This window comes from Littorina saxatilis, linkage group LG14, assembly GCF_037325665.1.
Source record: "Littorina saxatilis isolate snail1 linkage group LG14, US_GU_Lsax_2.0, whole genome shotgun sequence".
In the NCBI taxonomy this organism is placed as follows: Eukaryota; Metazoa; Mollusca; class Gastropoda; order Littorinimorpha; family Littorinidae; genus Littorina; species Littorina saxatilis.
Genome location: NC_090258.1, coordinates 36132627 through 36159133, shown reverse-complemented (window position 1 = coordinate 36159133; position 26507 = coordinate 36132627). Strand labels below are relative to the sequence as shown.

Here is a 26507-nt window from a genome sequence, read left to right as displayed (position 1 = left end):
CACACCAGAAAATGTATAATTATATCAATTTTATTGTGATCAACAATATTCAGATCATGCAAAAACAAACACCATACTTTGAAAAATCCGAAAGAACAACTGACAACAAAATGTGCCGGATATACAACAATAAAGCTTAAAGCAAAAGGCAACTAATACTGCAAGTGCTGTCCATATGTGTTTTATCTGCCACTCATGGAAACAAAGTGCACCTCACCAGGCTTTCTGTCAATACCTGCAATATAAAGTTTATAGTATCAATCTTTGGATTGTATTATTACTGTCCAAATATATAAACAAATTAACTTGCAATTCTATATGTGTTTTATTTGTATGCTATGCATGACCGCTTTACACTTCTCTTGCTATCATGATTATAAATATATCAACAATGAACGCTTTAAGTTTTATATTCACCATTCCTTCAAGAACGTTTGATGCACACACACACACACACACACACACACACACACACACACACACACACACACACACATACACACACACACACACACACAGACACACACACACACACACACACACACATACACAGGTTTGGGTTTGTGTGTCACTGAATAAGCAGACTATAATGCAGGTCTCTCCAAACGGTGCTTGAACCGCGTCCTGTACGCATACGTACGCACGTACGTACGCACGCACACAGATACACATTTCGAAAACACACGCATGCACGCGTTAACATTTAACGCACGCACGTGCAAACAGACACACAGAGACAAAAAGACACACACACACAAACACGCACGCACGTACTCACACGCGCACGCACTTACACAAACTCACACACACAGAAAAACACACACAGAAAAACACACACAGAAACAAACACAGACGCACACACATACACTCACACGCACGCATGCACGTACACACACACATATACACACACACGCACACAAACACAAACACACACACACACGATTCTGGGGAGGGAGGGGGTATTCGGGGGGCAGTTGTCGGGGGGAGGGCAACTGTCCGCCCATGGTTTGGGGCATTTGTCTGGGGGGCAATTGTCATAGGGGCAAATGTACAAGGGGGAATTTTCCGGGGGATAATTAGCCTTCTACCGGAGACATCATTCACAACACGTCTAATTGTTGTCACTGGTGCGCACAAAACTTGGTCACTGGATAAAGTATCAAATTCATAATATTCGCTTTTGAGAATGCAATACAATGTCATAAGTGAGCAATCTACGTGACCATACACCTTTGTTTTAAGAAAAGGTTTTATTTTAAATCGCAAGATTCCGAAGATGCCGTTACGCTCACTTCATGAGATTACAGGACTGACAAGCGAAACCCGGTGGGGCTGAAGAACTTCATGGAATTCACACTTGCGTGGTTTTAATTTTTTTTTTTTTTTACAAACATGCTTATAAATGAATGAGCAACAAAATAATACCAACCTTGTCATGCAAGATTCCCAGGTGCTCAAGCAATCGGGGTCTGCATCTCGCCGGTAGCAGAGGGCGTTACGAACGCAGCCGTCCAAAATGTCAACTACACCTTCTTTTTTCATGAATTACGTCATTATTCACGACAAATTGTGAAAAAAACGTCACGCATCTGCATGGCTAGGTGATTAACAAAGGTGCAAACATAAAAATTTATGTTTTCATTCAGTTGAATTGATGCTAGCTTATAATGAAAACGGCCGTTACGAAGCCATCACGTGTGACACAAAACACTCTCTGAGACATCAAATTCGTCCAAAGTGTGTCCTCGGTTGAATGAATGCATTTTCTGCATCTTCAAGCTGCACTTGTTGACTTGATCGTAAAAAAATAGTGATTATAAAGAAATTCGTTTGGTTACAGAGGTCGAAAAAATCTAAGTGAGCGTGACAACATCCGATGCGTACGAAAGGCTGTTTTCAACTTCATTTTTGGGGGTCTCAAACACAAAGAAAATAACAACAATTGCACAGGAATGAACCTTTATCGTTTCACAAAGTGACTTTTCAACAAATCATGCATAATGAATTTATCGTGTCAATGGACCGTAGCTTCCAATATATGTACCGAGCCTGTTCCCATTTTTCTGACGCCATTTTTGTTGATTTACTGACATTATTACACTATATTTAATATCAAAATACAAATATGTTCATTCATTTTGCTGTGGGTGCTTCTTCAAACATATCTGTATCCACATAAACAGGGGGAAAGGTCTAACCACATTTGCTTCTGTAAAAATGTCGTTTTAAGTGACCGACCTAAGAATTCACCAGCTTTGGAGAATGACTCACCTCTGTTCTTTTTAACTTTCTGAGCTTGTTTTTAATTCAAATATATCTTATCTATGTGTTTTTGGAATCAGGAACCGACAAGGAATAAGATGAAATTGTTTTTTAAGGGATTCCGGACATTTAATTTTTATCATTGTTTTCATATATTTAATTTTCAGAGCTGGTTTTTAATCCAAATGTAACATATTTATATGTTTGTTTAATCAGACAATGATGAAGACACCATAAGACGACATTATTTTTGGATCGTTTTATAAAAAAATGATTTTAATTAAAATTTTTAGATTTTTAATGACCAAACTCATTAATTCATTTGTAAGCCTCCAAGCTGAAATGCAATACCACAGTCCGTCCTTTGTCGAAGATTGCTTGACCACAATTTCAATCCATTTGATCAAAAAATGAGGGCGTGACAGTGCGGCCTCAACTTTTACAAAAATCCGGATATGACGTCATCAAAGACATTTATTAAAATAAAAAATAATTTCCGGGGATATTATACTCTGGCACTTTCATGTAAAGTTTCATGAAGATCGGTCCAGTAGTTTTCTCTGAATCGCTCTAGGCTTACACACACACACACACACACACACACACACACACACACACACACACACACACACACACACACACACACACACACACACATACATACATACACACACATACATCACGACCCGGATCGTCTCGATTCCCCGTCTTTGTTAAAACATTTAGTCAAAACTTGACTAAATGTAAAAAGGAGACGGACAGACAGATTGACACACAGGCAGGCAGGCAGGCAAGCAGGCAGGCAGGCAGGCAGGCAGACCGACAGACAGAACTCGAACTCGAACTCGAACTCGAAAACTTTATTACCGAGGGATGATAGCATTAGGTCCATATGGTCCTTTCTTACAGCTAGTCCCTACTATAATACACACATGAAACAAAGAACAAATATGAAGAATTTATAAAAATAAAAAAAATAACAAAACAAATAACCAAAAAAATAACAAAAAACAATGGGGAAAGGTATAACAAAATAAAAATTAAAAAATTCAAAAGTGTGCTTGTTAATGGAAGCATACTATACACTTTCTCTTTTACACATCCTCACACACACTCGCACAAAGTGTACACCGACTTAGTCGTTAGAGAGGTGCTTTCGGAGCTGTCTTTTAAAAGAAGATAATGACAGACATGACTTGATATTTACAGGTAGTGAATTCCAAAGGAACGCACCAGAATAAGAAAAACTAGTTTTAAACAAATCGATGCGGGGCCTTGACAAGGCAAGGTTATTTCGAGTGTTTGAATAATATGACGGAGATGAATTGAAGAGTTGTATAAGATATGTTGGGGCGTCCTTATAGACGACTTTATACATAAATGAACATTTATTATACAAAAGCTGCTTTTTATATTTAGTCAAGTTTTGACTAAATATTTTAACATCGAGGGGGAATCGAAACGAGGGTCGTGGTGTATGTGCGTGTGTCTGTGTGTCTGTGTGTCTGTGTGTCTGTGTGTGTGTAGAGCGATTCAGACTAAACTACTGGACCGATCTTTATGAAATTTGACATGAGAGTTCCTGGGTATGAAATCCCCGAACGTTTTTTTCATTTTTTTGATAAATGTCTTTGATGACGTCATATCCGGCTTTTCGTGAAAGTTGAGGCGGCACTGTCACGCCCTCATTTTTCAACCAAATTGGTTGAAATTTTGGTCAAGTAATCTTCGACGAAGCCCGGACTTCGGTATTGCATTTCAGCTTGGTGGCTTAAAAATTAATTAATGACTTTGGTCATTAAAAATCTGAAAATTGTAAAAAACAATAAAAATTTATAAAACGATCCAAATTTACGTTTATCTTATTCTCCATCATTTGCTGATTCCAAAAACATATAAATATGTTATATTTGGATTAAAAACAAGCTCTGAAAATTAAATATATAAACATTATTATCAAATTTTTTTTTCGAAATCAATTTAAAAACACTTTCATCTTATTCCTTGTTGGTTCCTGATTCCAAAAACATATAGATATAATATGTTTGGATTCAAAACACGCTCAGAAAGTTAAAACGAAGAGAGGTACAGAAAAGCGTGCTATCCTTCTCAGCGCAACGAATATCCCGCTCTTCTTGTCAATTCCACGGGCACTGCCTTTGCCACGGGCGGTGGAGTGACGATGCTACGAGTATACGGTCTTGCTGCGTTGCGTTGCGTTCAGTTTCATTCTGTGAGTTCGACAGCTACTTGACTAAATATTGTATTTTCGCCTTACGCGACTTGTTTAAGCTTAACATCCCAATACTTTTCATCTTTTCCTTTGTAGAAAGAGATGGACTGGGCAGAACTAGTTTAGCAGCTCTACGCTGGAGCGAGTTCAGCTTCTTCAAGTGAACTTCACTACACCCGTCCCATACTATGGAAGCATAATCAATATGGGGCTTTATGTGGGCATTGTAAAATAGTTTTCTTGTGTCTAGATTAATAATGCTTTGTAACTTTGACAAAAGAAACAGGTTTTTAGCAATTTTTTTGCAGATTCCATTGATGTGAGTCTGCCATTTGAGATTATTATCAACAGTAAGTCCCAGTAAACGGTGCTCAGCTACTTGCTCAATGGAGTGCTCATTTAGGGACAGACTCAGAGTCATTTCTGAAAGTTGATGTTTTTGGCGAGTGCTGATTATCATAGACTTTGTTTTTACTGGATTAATAAGCATACGATTTGCAGAACACCACTCAGAAACATCGTTTAGGCTCTGTTGTAATTTGTCTTGAATTTGTGCAGGGCTTTTCCCTGTTGCATGTAAGGTAGTATCATCTGCTAACATATGACACTCAACAGATTCAGACTGTAGGTACAAGGGCAAATCATTTATATAGATGCAAAATAATACAGGTCCCAAAACAGACCCCTGTGGAATCAACGATGTTTTTTTTATTAAACTATTTATCGTTGTTAGATTAGATTAAATTAGATTGGGGTCAGATTGACTCTGTTGCTCATAATTGGCGAGTCTATGATAATCAGCACTAGACAGACAGACAGATAGACAGACAGTCGGTCAGACAGAAAGTCAGACAGACGTATGGATAGACGGACGGACGGACGGACGGACGGACGGTCGGACAGGCAGGCAGGCAGGCAGGCAGGCAGGCAGACAGACAGGCAGGCAAGCAGGCAGGCAGGCAGGCAGGCAGACAGGCAGGCAGACAGACAGACAGACAGACAGACAGATAGACAGACAGTCGGTCAGACAGAAAGTCAGACAGACAGACAGACTGACAGGCAGGCATGCAAGGAAGGCACGCACACTGTTCATGTAATATGTAACATGTTCTTTATGAGCAACAGAGTCAATCTGACCCCAATCTAATTTAATCTAATCTAACAACGATAAATAGTTTAATGAAAAAACATCGTTGATTCCAATGAATAAGGACAAACAAACAAACAAACAAACAAATAAACGAATAAACAAACAAACAAACAAACAAAAAACAAAACAAAAAGAACCCGAACCAACAAAACAAAAAAACTGATAACTTTGACCGTCTTTCTTACCAGTAAGTGCACGAATATGGTTTCATCGCTCATTAACTTGTACTGCATTTTAGACATCAATCTGGGTTTTTTGGTCGGCTGAAAGGTTTTTTAATTTTGTTTTCTTGTAAATAGATCGATATGGCAATACTAATGTGTCATATTCACTCTATAGTAAATAATATTGTTGTTGTTGTTGTTGTTGTTGTTGTTGTTGTTGTTGTTGTTGTTGTATTTTTTAAGTTTGTGCAAACTAGGTAAATAAATAAATGGATTTAAAAAAAAAAGAATGAATGAATGAATGAATGAATGAATAAAAAATGGTTAAATAAATAAAGAAATGAGAATAGAGCTACATGCATACATACAAACATACACACATACATACATACATACATACATACATACATACATACATACATGCATGCATGCATGCATGCATGCATGCATACATACATACATACATACATGCATGCATACATACATACATACATACATACATACATACATACATACATACATACATACATACATATACATACATACATACATACATGCATACATACATACATGTATACATACATACATACATACATACATACATGCATACATACATACATACATACATACATCAAAAACAACAATGACATTTAAAACAAAGCAGATTCAGTTTATTGTTGCAATAGTTACGGTTAAAACAAACCAGATTCAGTTTATTGTTGCAATAGTTACGGTTAAAACAAATAGCAGTCTGCTGGTTTGAAACACTGTTCGCGTCCTCTCTTCAGCATCAACTGTTTCTTAACTCAAACAGAGTTCAGCAGTTATATATTGATCAGACTTTCACGAAGTATGACCACACGCAGGGTATTACTTTACCAGTCTCCTTTGAAGTGAACTGGACCGCTTGCTTCTTTGGCCTGTTTGCATGCTGTACAGGGATGAGTTTTTGGTACAGGAACAGTGTGTGTTTTGTTTTTAAAGTTGTGTTTGTTGTTTGTTTGTTTGTTTGTTTGTTTATCTGTTTGTTTATCCGTTTGTCTTTGTTGTTGTTGTTTTTGATGTTGATCCGAAAGAAGAGTAATGTGAAAATTCATAAAGATCGAACAAAATAATATATTTATTTAATTTTTTAAAGTAAGTAGTTCAATATTTTGTTTTACAGTAAAAGGAAAAGATAGGGACGCGTTGTTGTTGTTGTTGTTGTTTTTGTTGTTGTTTGGTTCTTGTTCTAGTTGATGTTGTTGTGTGTGTGACTCGGGGGAGGGGATTATGTATTGATGTAAAAGTATCTTGCATGTCATTTATTTTTTGTTGTAAAAGTCAGTATGAAAAAATCGCGTCAGAGATTTGTGTCCAACATAAAATGCATCAGACAAAAACACCTTTGAACTGATCAGGTTTTATACGCCCTGCTAACGTATCTTTTAAAGAATGTTTTTCATGAGTTTTGAAGACAGATACTGCAATAATGCACTTTAAAGGCACAGTAAGCCTCCCGTAAACCATCACAGGTACTGTCAGGCTTTTACACACAGTACAAACACCCTTTCATTTACATACTCACTACTTGAGAACGTCCTTGGTGCCCTCCGTAAAGAGCGAGCAATTTTCAAAGAATGTATTTTTGCGTGGTTTATCTTACCCCTGAGCCATCGTGAACCCGTGTGATCCAGTTTCACTTTTTTCACAATGTAGTCGTCAGTTTTTGATTTCGATGCGACTCGCTGTAAGCTTATCTGCAATAGCACGTTATTATGTACTTCTGAATCTAAACGCAACACACGCCTGCGATTCACACGAACTTTTGACTGTTCAGAGGAACTGGCGATAGGCATAACCGTCGTCTGCTACGAGAACCACGACCTTGCGTGACCCTGCTTCCATGCTTTTCTTTTTTCAAACTTTCAAAACTTCGAATTGTACTGATCTTGTGTTACAGAGATACTCGTACTGACAAAGTGAATATACATTCTGCTTGTTGTTGTTGTTGTTGTTGTTGTTGTTGTTGTTGTTGTTGTTGTTCTTGTTCTTGTTCTTGTTCTTGTTGGTAAGTTTTTTTGTGTCATGTATTTTTGAAGACAGGAGATTTTTTTCGAATGCGTCAAACATTTTTGCATAACTTAGGTAAAAGTCATTGGCAAAGTAAACGCACACAACTGCGAGAAAATATATATGTTATTTCTAATATGCTGACTGATAGCAAATGATGAAGAGAAAATAGATATCAGCATGAGCCGTCAGTCGAATGCTTATATCATTTTTGAGACATGTCTGTTACCATTTGCTAACCATCAGCATATTATAAATAACGGTTTTATTACCGTTTATTTTGACCAAAGGAAACTTCGAAGCGACCCCTCGAAGTTAGACAGAACAGCCGCAATGGGAATTGGATCGCTCCTATCTGGATTATGCCTGGCAGTCAAAGCATTCTTGTGACCTGGGTCAGCCAATCACTCACCTGACGTGATGAATATTAACAGGTGAAATGCGTTCACACAACAATCTCACAAGATATACCATGTTGAAACTGCGTTTCAGTTGCTTAGATTTTTCACGTCAAACAGAGAGCGACAGATTTAAAATCGCTCAAAAAACGCCATTTTTGAGGGTAGGCGTGGTCACGGACCTGTGACGTCATACCCAAATATTGCTCAGATTCCAGAAACACATTTTTGGGCAGAAGAAAGACTGATCTTTAAATACACGTATATTTCTGACCAAAAACTGCTGTTTAACATCTGGGCTATACCACTGAAAAAATATCCTTACTCGCGCTTTTTGTGCTCAGTGTACATTGAGTGACGCAATTTCACTTGATTCTTCAGAACTTTAACAATGACATTTTCAAGTGAGCGGGTCAGCATTGCACACTCCGAGGGTGGGTGGTGCCTTGCCGTTCCGTAAAGCACCCGCCGACAAGACTTGCTTGTTGGTATTTTGTAAATAAAGAGCGTATTATCTGACAGCATTTGTCAAGAGTGTCATTCTCCAGAATAAATCACGCTGACATTATTAATTCTAATTTTTATTATGTCTCGTTTATTTTTAGCGCGATAAACAAAAAGGCTCCCTTCCTGAACGTTATACTATTTAGCGGGTCAGCTAGAATCAGTCCTGACTAGTCCGACACCAATATGGTGCGCAAAAAGCAAACAGATGGACAAACAGGAAGACAGACAAGACAACAAACAAACAAATAAACGAATAAACACATTAATAAACAAAGAAAGAAAGAAAGAAAGAAGCAAACGATGAAGCAAACGAACCAACAAGAGGCATGTAAGATACAAAGTAGGCATGTAACATTATGCGTATAAAGAATAGGCAATGCAATACGCATATCCCCTACTGCAAACAACCGCCCGATGTTTCAGGGCAAAAGGTATCACGTGCAAAAAATGAAAAATGGATTCAGAAATGTAATAGATATATGTATAAGAGAGAGAGAGAGAGAGAGAGAGAGAGAGAGAGAGAGAGAGAGAGAGAGACAGAGACAGAGACAGAGAGACAGAGACAGAGAGAGACAGAGACAGAGAGACAGAGACAGAGAGAGAGAGAGAGAGAGACACTGAGACAGAGAGACAGACAGAGACAGAGAGAGAGACAGAGACAGAAAGAGCGAGACAGACAGAGAGACAGATAGAGACAGAGCGAGAGAGACATCATCGTGAAAGGTAAAGATTGGAATGGGAAAACAATTGACAGGTGAACGCACCTTAAATAAGTAACTTTAATTAAATGCAGGTGTTTTTTTCACACGGAGCAGACGTCTGTCTGAATAAGGGCCATGTTACAACACTACGACACTTCTTTTAAAACACGTTCTTTTGATTTAATTTTATTTATTTTATTTATTTGTTTCACTGAACATTTTGTATGACTGCCTGCGGCTTTGGGGCTGCGTTTCAGCGCCTAAATCACGCTGTTCATGGATGGATTTGCTTTTATAAGCCACGGCTTTCTGTTCTTCTTTTTCTCCCCCAAACCCCGCTGAATTGAATATACCTAGCGAGGGATTTGATTTTCGATCGAAATCTTTAGCCGATCGCATAAACAATTTGGCAGCTTTTCAGATATCGGTGTGCTAATCATTTTTGGACGTGTTTTATGACTTGCAACAATCGAGCATTGATTGCATGAAGACGCGGGCGTAATATTGACTGAGTCATATGAAATTATGCTCACAAATTAAGTTGAGAAACTCGTATCACTAACTGAGCACTGCGTTGGTAATTCATACAAATGAATAAAAAAATCAAACAGTTATTTTATTTTAAAAAAAAATAGGAGCTGTATGTTTTGTCAACAAATCCAAAAACAAAGAGACTGCCAATGTTCCAAAATTCAGAATAAAAAACAAGAAACGTAAGTTGTTGGAACGTTTGTTATTGACAAAACAATACGTTTCAACTTAAAGTCACAATTAACTTGTAGTCATTTTCACGACAGGCTTACAATTGAAGAGGGAGAAAAGAACCAAAGGATATCAAAGACACGCCCGTTATGTACCCAGTTACCCAAAGACGATTTGTTTTTCACAACCTTGAGACAAATGCTCATTGCAGCTCTGCAAGTCGCAACAAGAGAAGAGTTAGCGCAGAGCTGTGAACATTCGAATGACTTCACAAGTCTTTTTTCCCCTTTAGTTTGAAACACATGAGCTCACCTTCCCTCCCTGTGAATCTAATCAGCTTTTTGGACTCGTCATTTTTATGTTTCTTATAATGATGGTTAAAAACAGCTAATGCGTTTTCATCACTTCCGAGCCATAAAGATGCACCCCCACCCCAACCCTGCGTGCACTGCTAACATCCTTTTCGGTAAAGTTGCTGTTTCTTTTATTTTTGTTTTTGGGGTGCTTCTTTGATTTCTATTTTGCTCGTCGATCTTACTGTCTTGTCTCTCGATCCGAGTTTTTTTCTTTTTTCTTTCTTGTTTGTTTTCCATTGCTTCCGATGTTTTGATTTGCATTGTTCCGTCTAACATGCGGATTTCTGTATAGTTCTGTATATATTTCTTTGATATATCGCACGGGGAGTTGCGCGTGTTGTGGTTGTGCTTGTATGTTGTGCGTATTGGCACAACATACAAGCACAACCGCAACACGCGCAACTCCCCGTGCGTGGTGGCGTCGTCATGGTGTCTGAAGATGTTTCGTTAACTACACCATACTTTTCTTCGTGCTATAGTTATGTATTTCAATGTGTTGGGTTAATGTGTTCTTCAGAAATGAATGTATGGTGCATGGTGGCTACGTGTGGTGGCTAAGTACCGTTGCTAAGAGTGTGTCACGTTTGGTTGCCATGTTTGCTAGGTGTGCTAGTCTTGGCGATCCACCACAGAAACACATAGAACGTATAACAGTGGGCGTACACACACCCGTACAATGATGACGGACACTGTCAGCTTCTTCCCTCCGTCTCTGTTTGTCTTTTTGTCTGCAGCCTATCCTTTGTCCCATCCGTACCTTAGTCTGTCTGTCTGTCTGTCTGTCTGTCTGTCTGTCTGTCTGTCTGTCTGTCTGTCTGTCTGTCTGTCTGTCTGTCTGTCTGTCTGTCTGTCTGTGTCTCGTCTTTCTTGTTCGCGCATTTGTTTCTCTGTCTCTTTCTAATTGTCTCTACTTTCAGACTGTCCGCTCTCTCTCTCTCTCGGCTCTTCGTCAAATTCTCTTTTTCGACAATCTCTCTTTCCTTCATTTCAGATATTTCACTTTGATCTCTCTCTCTCTGTCTGTCTCTCTCTCTCTGTCTGTCTGTCTGTCTGTCTCTCTCTCTCTCTCTCTCTCTCTCTCTCTCTCTCTCTCTCTCTCTTTCTCTGTTGTAATTGTAAACGATTATTATATAACATGTGAGGATAAATGTGTAAGACGTGTATAAGTGTAAAATTCCCCTAACTCACATCCCCTCTTCCCTGGTTTGTATATGGGCCAATGGCCATACGTACAATAAACCATCCAAAAGTCAAAAGTCAAAACTCTCTCTCTCTCTCTCTCTCTCTCTCTCTCTCTCTCTCTCTCTCTCTCTCTCTCTCTCTCTCTCTCTCTCTCTCTCTCTCTCTCTCTCTCTCTCTCTCTCTCTCTCTCTCTCTCTCTCTCTCTCTCTCTCTCTCTCTCTCTTTCTCTGTTGTAATTGTAAACGATTATTATATAACATGTGAGGATAAATGTGTAAGACGTATATATGTGTAAAATTCCCCTAACCCACATCCACTCTTCCCTGGTTTGTATATGGGCCAATGGCCATAGGTACAATAAACCATCCAAAAGTCAAAACTCTCTCTCTCTCTCTCTCTCTCTCTCTCTCTCTCTCTCTCTCTCTCTCTCTCTCTCTCTCTCTCTCTCTCTCTCTCTTCCCCCGCCTCGTCGGTTCTCCCAAAGCGAAGACCACCTAGGGGGGCCGAGGAAGACGACGGTTGGCGGAACGAAGGGAGGAGGCGGTAGCAGAGGAAGAGCGCAGAGCTTTTAACTGACGGCCGTTTCTTAAACGATGAGAAGAGGTAGCAAAAACGAGAGTGCCGGTATGTTTGCTACGAAAAAAAAAAGTGTATTAGTTGAAAAACGCTCGTTTTTGTAACCCAAAACACTGATCAAAATTGAGGAAACTCTTTAATGCTCAGATGGCTAATGGTCGCGGAGAGGAAGACTAGGAATTCGTGAGAATTCGTGAGAAGAGGCGACCGTTTATCTGCAGGTTCTATCGCGCCTTAAACAAATAGAGGTTGCACAGCTATCAATCCTGTTAACAGTTCACGGATGGTACTTCCGATATCAGCCATTCGTATTTAACTTTTGCCTAGCTAGAAAAACTCGTTTATAGACGATCTCGCCCACTCACCTCGCAAGCGTCAAGCTTCCTAGCTTTGTTTACCTGAAGATTTGGCGAGTAGAGGTTAACATCTCCCTGTAGGTGCTAGCCCCTAATAACACAGCCACAGACACACAGACACACACGCACACACACACACACACACACACACACACACACACACACGCACGCACGCACGCACGCACGCAACACGCACGCACACACACACACATACATACATACATACATACATACATACATACATACATACATACATACATACATACATACATACATACATACATACATACATACATACATACATATCAGCATAGTTTATTCAGGATTCAAAGATAAACAATATTTGTATAACACAATATTTATCTCCTGAAAATGGACACATACATACATACATACATATATATCTATATACGGCTTGTGTCTGTCTGTCTGTGTGTTCGCCATGCACGGCCAAAGTTCTCGACGGATCTGCTTCAAATTTGGTGGGCATATTCAGGTAGACCCCGGACACAACCTGGTCGATGAGAATTTTCAACACGTGCTCTCAGCGCGAGAGCGCTGAACCGATTTTGGTTTTTCTGCATCCATTCCCAGTAACTCTTCCTTATCTTCTCTAGTGTTTTGCGTGTTTGTCTCCCTTCCTTCGTGTGGCGTCAATCCATATTCCCGTTACTGTTTTTAGAAGGTCACTGTCCACAACGCTCAATCCATATTCCCGTTACTATTTTTAGAAGGTCACTGTCCACAACGCTTTCATCCCGGCGAAGCCGGGTATTGCTCTTCCTTATCTTCTCCAGTGTTTTGCGCGTTTATCTCCCTTCCTTCGTGTGGCGTCGATCGCGTACCCGGCGAAGCCGGGTATTCGGCTCTACTTCTTCCGGCAAAGCCGGCTACCCGGCGAAGCGGGTATTCATCTAGTACATACATACATACATACATAAATAAATACACACACACACACACACAACAACAGCAAACTATGACAGCTTACTCGCCCAGCAAGCAGCTTACTTACTTACACAACTCCGTTCACAGTCAGGTGCTTTCCGGTTAAAATGTAGAAAGGGCAATAATCATCTTCGTTGATAGCATCGAAAGAACAAACGGTGGGCTGTCTTTAACTCCAAATGGACGACAGCTTCCTAGCTTCGCTCACTGACGAGAAACGGACGTCTGTGTGCGTTGACTGCATGGCGGCTTTTGTCGGGCCGTAGCGAGGGATAAGACTCAGCATCTATTTTGCTGGTCTGCACAAGTCATCAAGCCGCCTTTATTCCTCCCCGCCAGCGTTGGAAAGCTCATCAGAGCGCAGCCAACTGCCGGCCTGTGTATGTTGTTTTTCCCAGGGAAGCCTGATGCTGCCTTCCTGATACTGCCTTCCTGAGGCCTTTGCCAAGCTAGGAGAGAGAGAGAGACTGAGAGAGAGAGAGAGAGAGAGAGAGAGAGAGAGAGAGAGAGAGAGAGAGAGAGAGAGAGAGACGCAGAGAGAGAGAGAGAGATGATGATGATGATGATGATGATGATTGAACTTTATTTTACAAGAATAGAGGTGTAAGGCTACGCCTTTTCATACAACCTGTCCTTACATCAAAATAATACAACATTGTAATAGATGACAAACAGAAGAGCAAACCAGCTAGTACACAAATAACAAGTCGCGTAAGGCGAAATTACTACATTTAGTCAAGCTGTGGAACTCACAGAATGAAACTGAACGTAGTCCGCCGCTAGTGCAAAAGGCAGTGAAAGTGACGAGCCTGTTTGGCGCGGTAGCGGTTGCGCTGTGCTTCACAGCACGCTTTACTGTACCTCTCTTCGTTTTAACTTTCTGAGCGTGTTTTTAATCCAAACATATCATATCTATATGTTTTTGGAATCAGGAACCGACAAGGAATAAGATGAAATAGTTTTTAAAATGATTTTGAAAATTTAATTTTGATCATAATTTTTATATTTCTAATTTTAGAGCTTGTTTTTAATCCAAACAAATTTCAGAATTTTAATGACCAAAGTCATTAATTAATTTTTAAGCCACCAACCTGAAATGCAATACCGAAGTCTGGCCTTCGTCGAAGATTGCTTGGCCAAAATTTCAATCAATTTGATTGAAAAATGAGGGTGTGACAGTGCCGCCTCAACTTTTACAAAAAGCCGGATATGACGTCATCAAAGACATTTATCGAAAAAAAGAAAAACACTTCCGGGGATATCATTCCCAGGAACTCTCATGTAATATTTCATAAAAATTGGTTCAGTAGTTTAGTCTGAATCGCTCTACACACACACACGCACAGACAGACAGACAGACAGACAGACACACACACACACACACACACACACACACACACACACACACACACACACACACACACACACACACACACACACACACACACACATACACCACGACCCTCGTCTCGATTCCCCCTCGATGTTAAAATATTTAGTCAAAACTTGACTAAATGTAAAAAAAGAGCAAGAAAAATGAACTGTCAAGAACATGGAACAACAGCGATGTTGACGTTGCTGAGAGAGAGCGATAGGGATAGAGATAGAGATATAGATAGTGATATAGATAGTTTGAGAGTGCACTTTGAATCGAAAGTGAATGTGATGGGCGCGAAGCGCCCGAATTTGCTAGGGGGGTCCGGGGGCATGCCCCCCCGGAAAAAAAATTTGGCTCAAAGAAGCAAAATGGTGCCATCTGGTGCCATTTGAACTTATAAATGGTCATAGAATCAGCTTTCCAATTTTATTATTTTTTTTTGTTGCTGGAGGGGGGGTGCACGTGCACCCTGTGCACCCCCCCTCGTCCGCCCCTGACATACACACACACACACACACATACACACATACACACACACACACACACACACACACACTTTTTGCACACAGACATAAACTGACTTTAATGTTTATAACGACGTGTTAGACAATTAATTTTGATATAAATTAAAAAAGGAAATAATTAGATAAATGATTATCTAGGTCAATAAAGAGAAAAACTAATACATTAAGAAAGGAAGGAAGAAAGAAAGAAAGACAGGATGAATGAATGAATGAAAAAAATAAAGACAGAAAGAAAGAAAGACAGAAGGAAAGAAATGATACGGAATAAATAAATAACAAATTAAATAAAAGAGAAACAAAACAACAACAAATACATAATTAAATAAGTACATTCACGTAATCAATCCAGAAAACGCAACAACGAACAAAATAATGAATCAAAGGCGTCATTGGATCCCCTTGACTGATGAGTCAGAAGAGTAATGGGTCTGTTGACCGAATCCTACTGATGGTTGGTCATTTCAAATGCAGTAATGATCACCGACTGACATCTGACCTAAATCCTTGCCAATAAAAAACAAGTCGCGTAAGGCGAAATTACAACATTTAGTCAAGCTGTCGAACTAACAGAATGAAACTGAACTCATTGCATTTTACAGCAAGAGCGTATACTCGTAGCATCGTCAGTCCACCGCTCGATGCACAGGCAGTGAAATTGACAAGAAGAGCGGGGTAGTAGTTGCGGTGAGAAGGATAGCACGCTTTTCTTTATCTCTATTCTTTTTAACTTTCTGAGCGTGTTTTTAATCCAAACATATCACATATATATGTTTTTGGAATCAGAAACCCACAAGGAATAAGATGACAGTGTTTTTAAATCGATTTCGGAAATTTTATTTTAATAATAATGTTTATATTTTTAATTTTCAGAGCTTGTTTTTAATCCGAATATAACATATTTATATGTTTTGGGAATTAGAAAATGATGAAGAATAAGATAAACGTAAATTTGGATCGTTTGAAATTTTTTTTTGTTTTTTTACAATTTTCAGATATTTAATGACCAAAGTCATTAATTAATTTTTAAGCCACTAAGCTGAAATGCAATACCGAAGTCCGGCCTTTGTCGAAAATTCCTGGGCCAAAATTTCAATCAATTTGATTGAAAAATGAGGGTGTGACAGTGCCGCCTCAACTTTTACAAAAAGCCGGATATGACGTCATCAAATGTATTTATCGAAAAAAAGTTTATGGGGATATCATTCCCAGGAACTCTCATGTAAAATTTCATAAAGATCGGTCTAGTAGTTTGGTCTGAATCGCTCCACACACACACACACACACACAGACAGACAGACACACACACACACACATACACCACAACCCTCGTCTCGATTCCCCCCCTCTACGTTAAAACATTTAGTCAAAACTTGACTAAATGTAAAAAGTTTCCTTTCATCCAATCTCCAGCATAACCGCTAGGAGTACTACTTCAAATGGTGCTATTGTAGTGTCACAAACCTCAGTGTGTTCGTTTGGTTCGTTTTGCAAAATCGCGTGATGACGTTATTCTATAAACATTTCTTCATCTTCATCCTTTTAGCGACCGCAATCGTCTAATCGACTATTCTGCCGCTTTTTGTGTGCATGCTGGATATTTTCGTGTTTCTGTAATCCACCGAACTCTGACGTAGATTACAGGATCTTTTTCGTGCGTCTTGTGCTTGCTTGTACACACACAGGGGGATAAGTCACTAGCAGGTCTGTACATAAGTTGACCTGGGAGATCAGAAAAATCTCCACCCTTGCGACTGACCGGGATTTGAACACTCAACCCTCCGCATATAGGAGGCCCATTTCTTATCCAATTGGCCATTGCACCCGTTGACTTCAGCCTTGAATAAGTAGCCTTTTGTGTGTGTGTTTGTCTGTTTGTTAGCTTGACTGTGTTCTTTTGATTGTTTGTTTGTCTGTTTGTTTGCCTGTTAGCTTGACTGTGTTCTTTTGATTGTTTGTTTGATTGTGTTTATTGTTTTGTGTTTGTTTATTTCATTGATTATTTTGCTTTGTTTTATTTTGTATTTGTTTTATTTTCTTCTATTTGTGTTGGGGGACTTGAACAAAGGTAAAAGACACAAATACAAAATGTCATGCGTTCTGTCTTGTTTTGAGTGGAATCGTCCGTCACCAGTCCGTCATTTACCTGTCTTTTTGACTTTGACTAACGTGCTATATGTGTGTTCCAGACTGCCAGACGAACCCCTACAAGCTGGACCTGTCGGCCAAGCCACGCAAGGAGCGCACAGCATTCACCAAGCACCAGATACGGGAGCTGGAGAAAGAGTTCAACGTCCACAACTACCTCACACGGCTCCGACGTTACGAGATCGCTGTGTCCCTTAACCTCACGGAGAGACAGGTCCGTCTCACCACGCTCACTGCATGCCTGTCTGTGTGCGCGCGCGCGCGCGCGCGCGCGCGCGTGCGTGTGTGTGTGTGTGTGTGTGTGTGTGTGTGTGTGTGCGTGCGTGCGTGCGTGTGTGTGTGTGTGTGTGTGTGTGTGTGTGTGTATCTGTGCGTGTGTGTGTGTGCGTGTGTGTGTGTGTGTGTGTGTGTGTGTGTGTGTGTGTGTGTGTGTGTGTGTGTGTCTGTCGTTTGGATGGTTGTTTCTGTCTTCGGACATCGTTTCGTGAAATCTCCAATATTTAACTAAAATTACTAATACAGTACTGAGTAAAGTTAATTTGGGTAGAAAAAAACCTGGATACTTGCCTATGGTCCTAGCAGACCACGGGAGGCAAGTGTGTAAACACCGACAGTTGACACCCACAATGACCTCCCTTGGATGGTCTGCTGGAAACACTCATGTTGATACCCACTGAAGCTAAATGCCGCTCATCGCTCACGAAATAACTCATAACCAGAGTGGAATCTGTCCTAGCGATCACCTCTCAATAACACCCACGTGACTATTACTGTGCGACCACACGAAATGGTGGAGTCCCCGACGAGTTGACTATAGATATAATACATCTTTCAGCCTGCCAACTGCCCGAATAACAATTCACCATTTGACGTCCCCAGACCGTATCACTCGTTTATCAACTATAACTGTCACCATCAGCTGAATGAAACTGTGCGTATGGTCAACTATAACTGTCACCATCAGCTGAATGAAACTGTGCGTATGGTCAACTATAACTGTCACCATCAGCTGAATGAAACTGTGCGTATGGTCAACTATAACTGTCACCATCAGCTGAATGAAACTGTGCGTATGGTCAACTATAACTGTCACCATCAGCTGAAGGAAACTGTGCGTATGGTCAACTATAACTGTCACCATCAGCTGAATGAAACTGTGCGTATGGTCAACTATAACTGTCACCATCAGCTGAAGGAAACTGTGCGTATGGTCAACTATAACTGTCACCATCAGCTGAAGGAAACTGTGCGTATGGTCAAAATCCCAAACAGATAGACTGCTAAAGTTCTAAGAACAAGAATAAAAGAAAATAGAAAGCCACGCAAGTTATTCGAGCAATCATTAACACAGAAAGAAAGAAAACATTGTGTACGTATCAAAGTTTAACTGGGGACTGTCGCGATACACATGCTGTGCAGAAGAGGAAGAACTGAGAGACTGTTTTGTAAATCATGTAATAAAACTGACTTTTCGCGATTTTCATATTGTAGTTTTGCTTTCAAGACACAACTACATTTACAACCTGAAGGCTTCTTGTAGTTTTCATATCAATGAATATAAATTGTATGAATATGTAGAGATAATAAGACATTGTTTTAAACCAAGAGGAAGAAGAAGGGTGTCTGTGTGTGAGCCTGACGAAACAAACCCCACACTGTCCCCTCCATGCCACAAAGGTCAGGCGCTGGCACCGGAAGGACTCTCGCTTGTCTTCCGCCACTGCGCTTGCCTAGAGGCCGGGGCGGCAGCAGACGATTTCCGGTACAGCTGGAAGCGCTGTGCTCGCGGAGTTTTGCTATCTTTGTATGAATGCTTGTAGCGCTACAGCGGTTTGGGTTTACCTGTTTCTACCCCCATCCACTGTGGATGTCAAAAACAACACCAGGCTCGCCTCAATACGGCCCGCCCGCGGGGAGCATAGCTAAATAATCAACCCTTTCCCTTGTTTACGCTTCGGCTTTATCATACGGATACAATATGGCGGCTCAAGTGTTTGCCACAATCCGGGCCTATAGCTTTATGTATGCTGCACTTCAACACACAACGGGGCTGTGTAATGCTGACAACGATCCTTTGTTGGCAAAGTACTGCCTTCTTCCGTCTTGGAAACTTGTTCAAAGACCGATATACGCATTGGCTAATTGTACGACACACATTAAGGCAGACAGCCAGTAGCTGAGCTACCACTGTATACACACGCATCTTGCTATTTTAAGGTCTCTTGTTTCACATACAGTGGTATCAGCAAACACAACAAACTGAGAATCTATTGATACAAGTTTTTCTGGTTTTATAAGGGTCACATTAACCCACCTTTCTTGATCCGATTCAGAGGAAGTTTACATTCTAATAAACAGTCTTGAAATTCAAAACTAGTGTAGAACAACACCAGCTTTTGAAGTAAACGATCCCGGGTTAGCGTTTGTGCGAAGCATACCGCGTACGTTGCGTCATTGGAGGAGCATTAAAAAGAGTAACTTTACTAAATTCGTTTGAACAAAATCCCGATTAGCTCTGCAAGCAACCAGGCTGTGGACTGTTGGTGCATGGCATTGTAATGCGCATGTGAAAAGCCAGACATTTCTAAGATGGTTTCCTCGAAAAAGGATTTGGTTTTTTGGGTGGTCAATACTGGGAGTGTTAGGCAGTTATTGCAGACGTTTGTAAAAGCTTTTTGTACCTGCGGTATATTTGTAGTCTTTGAATTTGGCACCGGCCTAATGCATTCTATGGATGTGCGTTTGTGTGCATTTCTGGTCTGTCAGTTTATATCTAAAAAGAAACACCATCAACAACAACACCAAAATGACTGTTGGTGAGACAAACAAAGAGTATTTATATGTTGAATTTGTTATTAAAGTTAAGTGTTTTTTCGTACGTGTTTGTTCGTTAAGTTGTGGGTGTGGGTTTGTCTGTCAGTTTGTATTTACAATGTGCCTTTCATCCCAACACAGATAGACTGCCAGCGTCTCTTTATTGCAGACGTTTGTAAAAGCTTTTTGTAAACTATAAATTACATTTACATGTGAAGATCCATTTCTGCCCAGCACTAAATGGGTCTGTCGCTTCGAGGGATGTGTTATAATTGTTCTGCTTTCTCAGCAAGAATATTGAAGTCTGCTGGGCAGAAGGAGATTGACATAGTGATTTGTTTGCCTGTCTGTACAACAAAATGTCAATTTATAAAAGATGTCACGGAAACCATCACAGATCATCTAAGATTTCACTCGCGCTTAACAATGGATATGTGCCAAGATAGATTGCCTCGCTTGTGTCTTCTGAGCGAGTTTCTTCGACAATTTTTCAGAGGAGTTTGTGATCTTTATAATACTGTCTAGAGACATCCTGCTTGCTGCCGCGCGAACCGAGAAAATGTTCCCTCTTTATCTTCACTGCGCTGGCTGCAAAACCCCTCCGCGCGGAGGTGTTTTTAGAAACATGAGACACAGGGTGAATAAGTGTTGGTCTGTCTGTCCACCTTAAGGACCACTGAGTCCAACTACATTCAATTGAATGTAAAGTGTTATTTTGTCGTAAATGAAACGTTCCAGTGTGCCTTTAAGTGTTGTACTTTCACGTTTTTCGTTCGTGTGTCTGACAGGTGAAGGTGTGGTTCCAGAACAGACGGATGAAATGGAAGCGAGTCAAAGGGGCGCAACTCGTGAGGGACAAGGTGACGGGGCAACTCAAACCCCTTATGACGCCCTGCGTGACGTCATCGGGCGGCCATTTTGCCGAGGTGCTGAAGGACAAGACTCAGAACTCTTTAGAACTAGCCCCAGAACCCGACACTGGCTCCATGGTCAAGGCGGACTGCTTGGAGTGACCATTGAGTGACCAGCGTCCAGAACTGTTCAATGAGGGGAAAAACACGAAAAAATATATCATCACAGCCTTCTTTGACGCAGCAGCAGCGACAGACGCATTGAGTGCTGGGCAGAAAGGGATGTTCATATGTATGTGTCTACTTCTACTTGCTCCAGTTTTAAGGACAAGAAAGGCCTTCGCAGGTGGACAGAAACGGGCGCTTGGCCGAGGGATGTGTTATTATTTTTCTGCTTTCTCGGCAAGAATATTGAAGTCGTTGACCAGTGCTGGTCAGAAAGAGATGGACATACTGGTGCGTTTGCCTGTCTGTACTAACTTGGAGAACAAATGGTGAACGAAGCGCAATTCGTGAGAGTGGCTTTCCCTCTGCAGCGCAAATATGTGTGTGAGGTTGTGAATCTCCGTGGAGTAAAGTCATCCGTCCGTGGCCTGGGTCACCCCAGTCACCATAACGGTTGCTGAAAGTGTGTGTCTGCAACAATAGCACTGTGAAACAGAAACTGCAGTCCCGTTGCTGGACTGACATGTTCACAGTCATCGGCAAAGGCCATTAGCTGCGATCGAGAAACGATCACATGACTGTGTTATAAGGCTTTAAAAAGGAAACGTGTTCCCATAACACACTGCGGTGCAACTGTAAGACAACAGGACTGTTTTTACCGGTATGCTTTTACTGTTAAAAGAAATTAAGAGCAAGCCACAATTAACTATTGACAAACGAAGATTCTGACTGTGTTCTAATAATTTGTTTGCAATCAAAATTTACCACAACTTGTTGCTGAACGCAAACATTTCCCAGATTCTTTATGTATTTTAGTTACTTTAAGTCCTGACGAACAACACAAAAACTTTGCCTTAAACGTCGAGTGATGTTCGACTGCCTATACGTGGATTATTGTTGTATATCATTCTGTACAAGATAGGATTTCTGTTTGAATGCCAATGTTTTCTTGTTTTGAACGTTGTGGCATAATTATGCAGCTTTTGACGACTCTTAGTGTCGTACAAAGTCAAGGCGCAAACATAGTTTGTGTACGAGTAAGGCACCGCGGTACTTCCGTTGGTCAGATGTCATTGTTCGGGATCATTATGCCAACATAATTAGCGGACCTGTGAATTCAAAGACATTCTGCACAAATCATAACGCCCCCACGAGATGTGATGTTCAGAAGCAAATCACAGTAGGTTTTGTTGAATATTAAAACAAATGAGGTGAAGTACTCCTGATATTCATACGAGTCCGCATTCGTCAGATTACACAACAAGTAAAAGCTTGATTCTCACTGACATTTGTTGCGTGTTCTTGTTTGTGACTGAGCACAGGATGAACTACTCTGACTGAGAGACCATGTTGTGGAAAGACGTAACGGCGTGCCAACTCACCGTACTTAATAAGAAACGACACGGACTAAACAAACCATGGCGTCTCTTCTGAACCCTCTCTTCAAAGTTAAATCTCTTACGTCAAAAATGAAACAAAGTGCCAGAAGACGTCATCACGCGATAAATGACGACAGACACAAAATTCTATCACTTCTTCTGCATTACTCCCGATAAATTACATATAATTTCGAAAACGAACTTTGTCTCGGTGACTTTATCATATCAGCAGTCGAAAATAACATGTAAGGTCACCGCCATGCTGTGCATGTATCGGTATCGTATGTCATTAACATCCAACTAAGGAGTGCAGTCGACAGAAAATACCCATCCGGTGTAGTCTGTTTAGTCAATCTCGGAGAATTTGAGCATGTCAGAAAATAATTTGTTTTCACAAGCCTGGACGCAAACATCCACCACCAAAATCATTTTTGTTTTATGAACTGAAAAGAGGGAGTACTAATTGTATTAACGTATTAAAGAGAGAAACGTGACAAGAGGCAAAAGAACAAATGTATTTACTCCTCACGAAAACTACACGTCAGCATGGTGTACATACGTGTACTGTTTTTATTATGAGCCCGTAAAAGCAAAGAGAAGTATGAGTCATTGGCGGTTGCTCCGAGCACTATTGAAGCCGAAGACGCTGGTATTGGTTTCTGACAGATATTTTGTTGACATTTATTGGCTTCACTTTGATATAATTGCTTCTCACCGTTTTGCGGCTGATAGTTTAGTTAGAAAGTCGTTGGGCCAGCTTTTAAAGATCGCGTTTGTGTCGTGCAGCAGATTAAATGAAACGTTCAACGTTGCTGACTGAACTAAGATGTTGCTGGTGGTGGAGTGAAACTTTAATGAAAGAGATGTTTGCAGCACTGGAGCCTTCGTTTCTCCTAAATCTCCTGTCTTTTTGTGTATGTGCCGTACGTAAATTGCCTTGGACCGTTTACTAATGATGAAATTTGTAATGCCCCCTCTGGCATAAGTTGGGGACATAAACATGACAGTATGGATCAACGAACAGTCGTTCAAAAAGTCTTCGGTGCTTGTCAAAGCTACTGGTCGTCTAGAGAATTATTTTTTTACAAATCAATATCGTTTTAAGATTCTGTGTACACTTCAGACATACAACAATTTTTTTAAATCTTCTTTTTTTCCTTTTGATTTTGTTTCTGGCGATAGCTGTTTGTGATAAGACACAGTCATCTTTTTACTGGGGACATTTTCTGAATGTCCGCTTATTTTTGAATGTGTTTGTGTGTGTCCCGACACTGATCTGGGCTGAATTTTATTTTCCAGTGCTGTCTGATGAGCGATAGCTTTTCAATAGTTGTACAAGCTATGCAAAGTTCGTGACCTGGACTAGACTAGTTCTGTTCGAGAAACGTAACTCTGGCAAGTTTTTTAACATCAAAGTGGTGAAATGTACCTGGTATCTCGGAGGTGACAAAATAAATATAGATATGTCATGAATATGCAGTCATTTTGTCATGTTAAGTGTCAAACAGTATATGAATGTCTATTTATGCAACCATATATGAGAGGTAACCTGTGTTCTGGTGCATTTTCGAGCATACTGAAATACTGAAAGAAATTCAAATTCAGATATATAGAGAATAATACATGGCTGTGTCGTACCAGATATACACGAGTAGCTTTTTTAAATATTGAACTGCGAGCAAAAGCGAGCTTTTAAATATGTGTAAAACCAACGAGTGTAAATCTAGTACGACACAGCAAGCCATGTAGTATTCTGTTTATCCTACATACTCTACTAACGTCATTTTAGAAAGTATAGCGTGACGCTTTCAGTTTAGTTATAAAAACTCTTCCTGGGAAAGCTGCAGTCGCAAAAGTGTTTCCATAATGACGTTTGTTTCGGTGCCTTTGGCATCATAAGCAGTGCCGGGAAAATCAGGTCCCTGCCAGACTATTTTGACAGGACCTCATTTACATGATATACACACGTGAACATGGTTTGAACGATATTGTTATCTCATGAGTGGTCTCTCTCACGTATGTAGGATAAAACGCGAATGACAACGCCAAACAGAATGACACAAAACAGTATGTTGCACATTTCGTGTCCATCTGTCTGTCTGTTTGTCTGTCTGTCTCCCTTTTGAATAAATTCGTCAGCTTTGGGGATAACTGTTTATGGAGTGTTTTCTTTACCATCGCGTCCGGCGAAATCTTTCACGTTCTCCGTCCAAAGTTTTGCTTCGTTAAAGAGAGAACTGAACTGGATCACACGTTTGTACGGAGTTCACTATGTCGATACTCTACCCATCAACACACAAGAACTGCCTTATGCCTCGGTCTCACATCTACGAATGTCACCCGACTTTAGGTAGTCGGCTGGAAGTCGGAAGAGGTCGGAGAGTTCGTGAGAATTAGCAATTTTGTTTTTGAAAAGTCGGATAGTTCGGAAGGCCCTTCAGACTGTTTTGAAATTTTCAAAACAGTCGGAAGAGCCTCCCGACTCAGACGAATAGAAATTTGTCGGGTGGTTGTCGTAAGCGTGTCGGTTTAGTCGTAAGGCGATTCTGATTAGTCGTAACGATAGTCGGAAGACTCGTAAGGGTGGTCGGATTTGTCGGTAGCATAGTTTCGTTCGGATTAGTCGTAAGGGCAGTCTGATTTGTCGTTAGGACAGTCGTTAGCTAGTCGGTTTAGTCGTTACACTGGTCGTGAGAGTCGGCTATTGTTCGGAAGTTTTTCAGCCGGGCCTGTCGTAACTGCAGTCGGAATTGTCGTTACTGCAGTCGGAAGTGTCTGGACACATGTCGGATTTGTCGGCCCTAAAGTCGGGTGGTTGTCGTCTGCTTGTCGGCTACATGGTCGGATCAGTCGTAAGGACAGGTCGGGAGTGAAATTTGGAGCCGAATTTGCATCCGGCACTTCCGACCTAGCCGACTTAAGTATCCCCGACACTTCCGAAAAATCGTATATGTGAGACCGAGGCAATAAAGACGCCTGCATTTTTGAATGATGTGCCTTGTTCAAGTTCTTTTTCAACATAAATATGCATCGATGTCTGAACTTTGTTGTAATTTTTCTTCCCGAATAAATTGGACTATGCATCTTGTACTGAGGTTGTCGTATGTTGTGTGTGTTTGGTATGCGAGCAGACAGCCAGTGTAGATGGAAACAAACAAATAGAGAAACAAAAGTTGAGCTCATGGCATGTGTGAAACAAAACAAAAAGCAAAAACATATAATAACAAACAAACAAACAAACAAAAACAACCAATACAGCAAATAAAATCCAATTTAACGAAGAGAAAAACTGAAACAAACAACAAACTGACAAGCAACAATAAAACCCGTAAAAAGAAAAAGAAAAGACATCACTGTTTCCTCCCTTCCTCTCTCTCTCCTCTCTCTCTCTCTCTCTCTCTCTCTCTCTCTCTCTCTCTCCCTCCCCCCCCCTCTCTCTCTCTCTCTCTCTCTCTCTCTCTCTCTCTCTCTCTCTCTCTCTCTCTCTCTCTCTTTCTCGTTTCCCTAGTTTGGGCGAGGACTAAATAAAAAAACACACGAGAGTGCGTGTTCTAACTCTCGGAAATAAGGATTTATCTTATCTTATCTTATCTTACATTCCATTATCTTATCTTATCTTATGTTATCTTATCTATCCCTCTCTCTTACTCTGCGTTTTACATTC

General features: G+C 40.5%; 1 protein-coding gene across 1 annotated transcript in view; it reads left to right on the top strand.

The window, feature by feature from the left end:
- The window catches only part of LOC138947666 (homeobox protein Hox-B7-like), a 44732-nt gene extending 18795 nt beyond the window's left edge, over positions 1 to 25937 (top strand). The window contains exons 2-3 of the mRNA XM_070319195.1: positions 17676 to 17848; positions 21237 to 25937. Of these exons, the coding sequence (XP_070175296.1) occupies positions 17676 to 17848; positions 21237 to 21461 (398 nt within the window). The 3' untranslated portion in view covers positions 21462 to 25937. The remainder of the gene's footprint in view (positions 1 to 17675; positions 17849 to 21236) is intronic.
- The last annotated feature ends 570 nt before the right edge of the window (positions 25938 to 26507 follow it).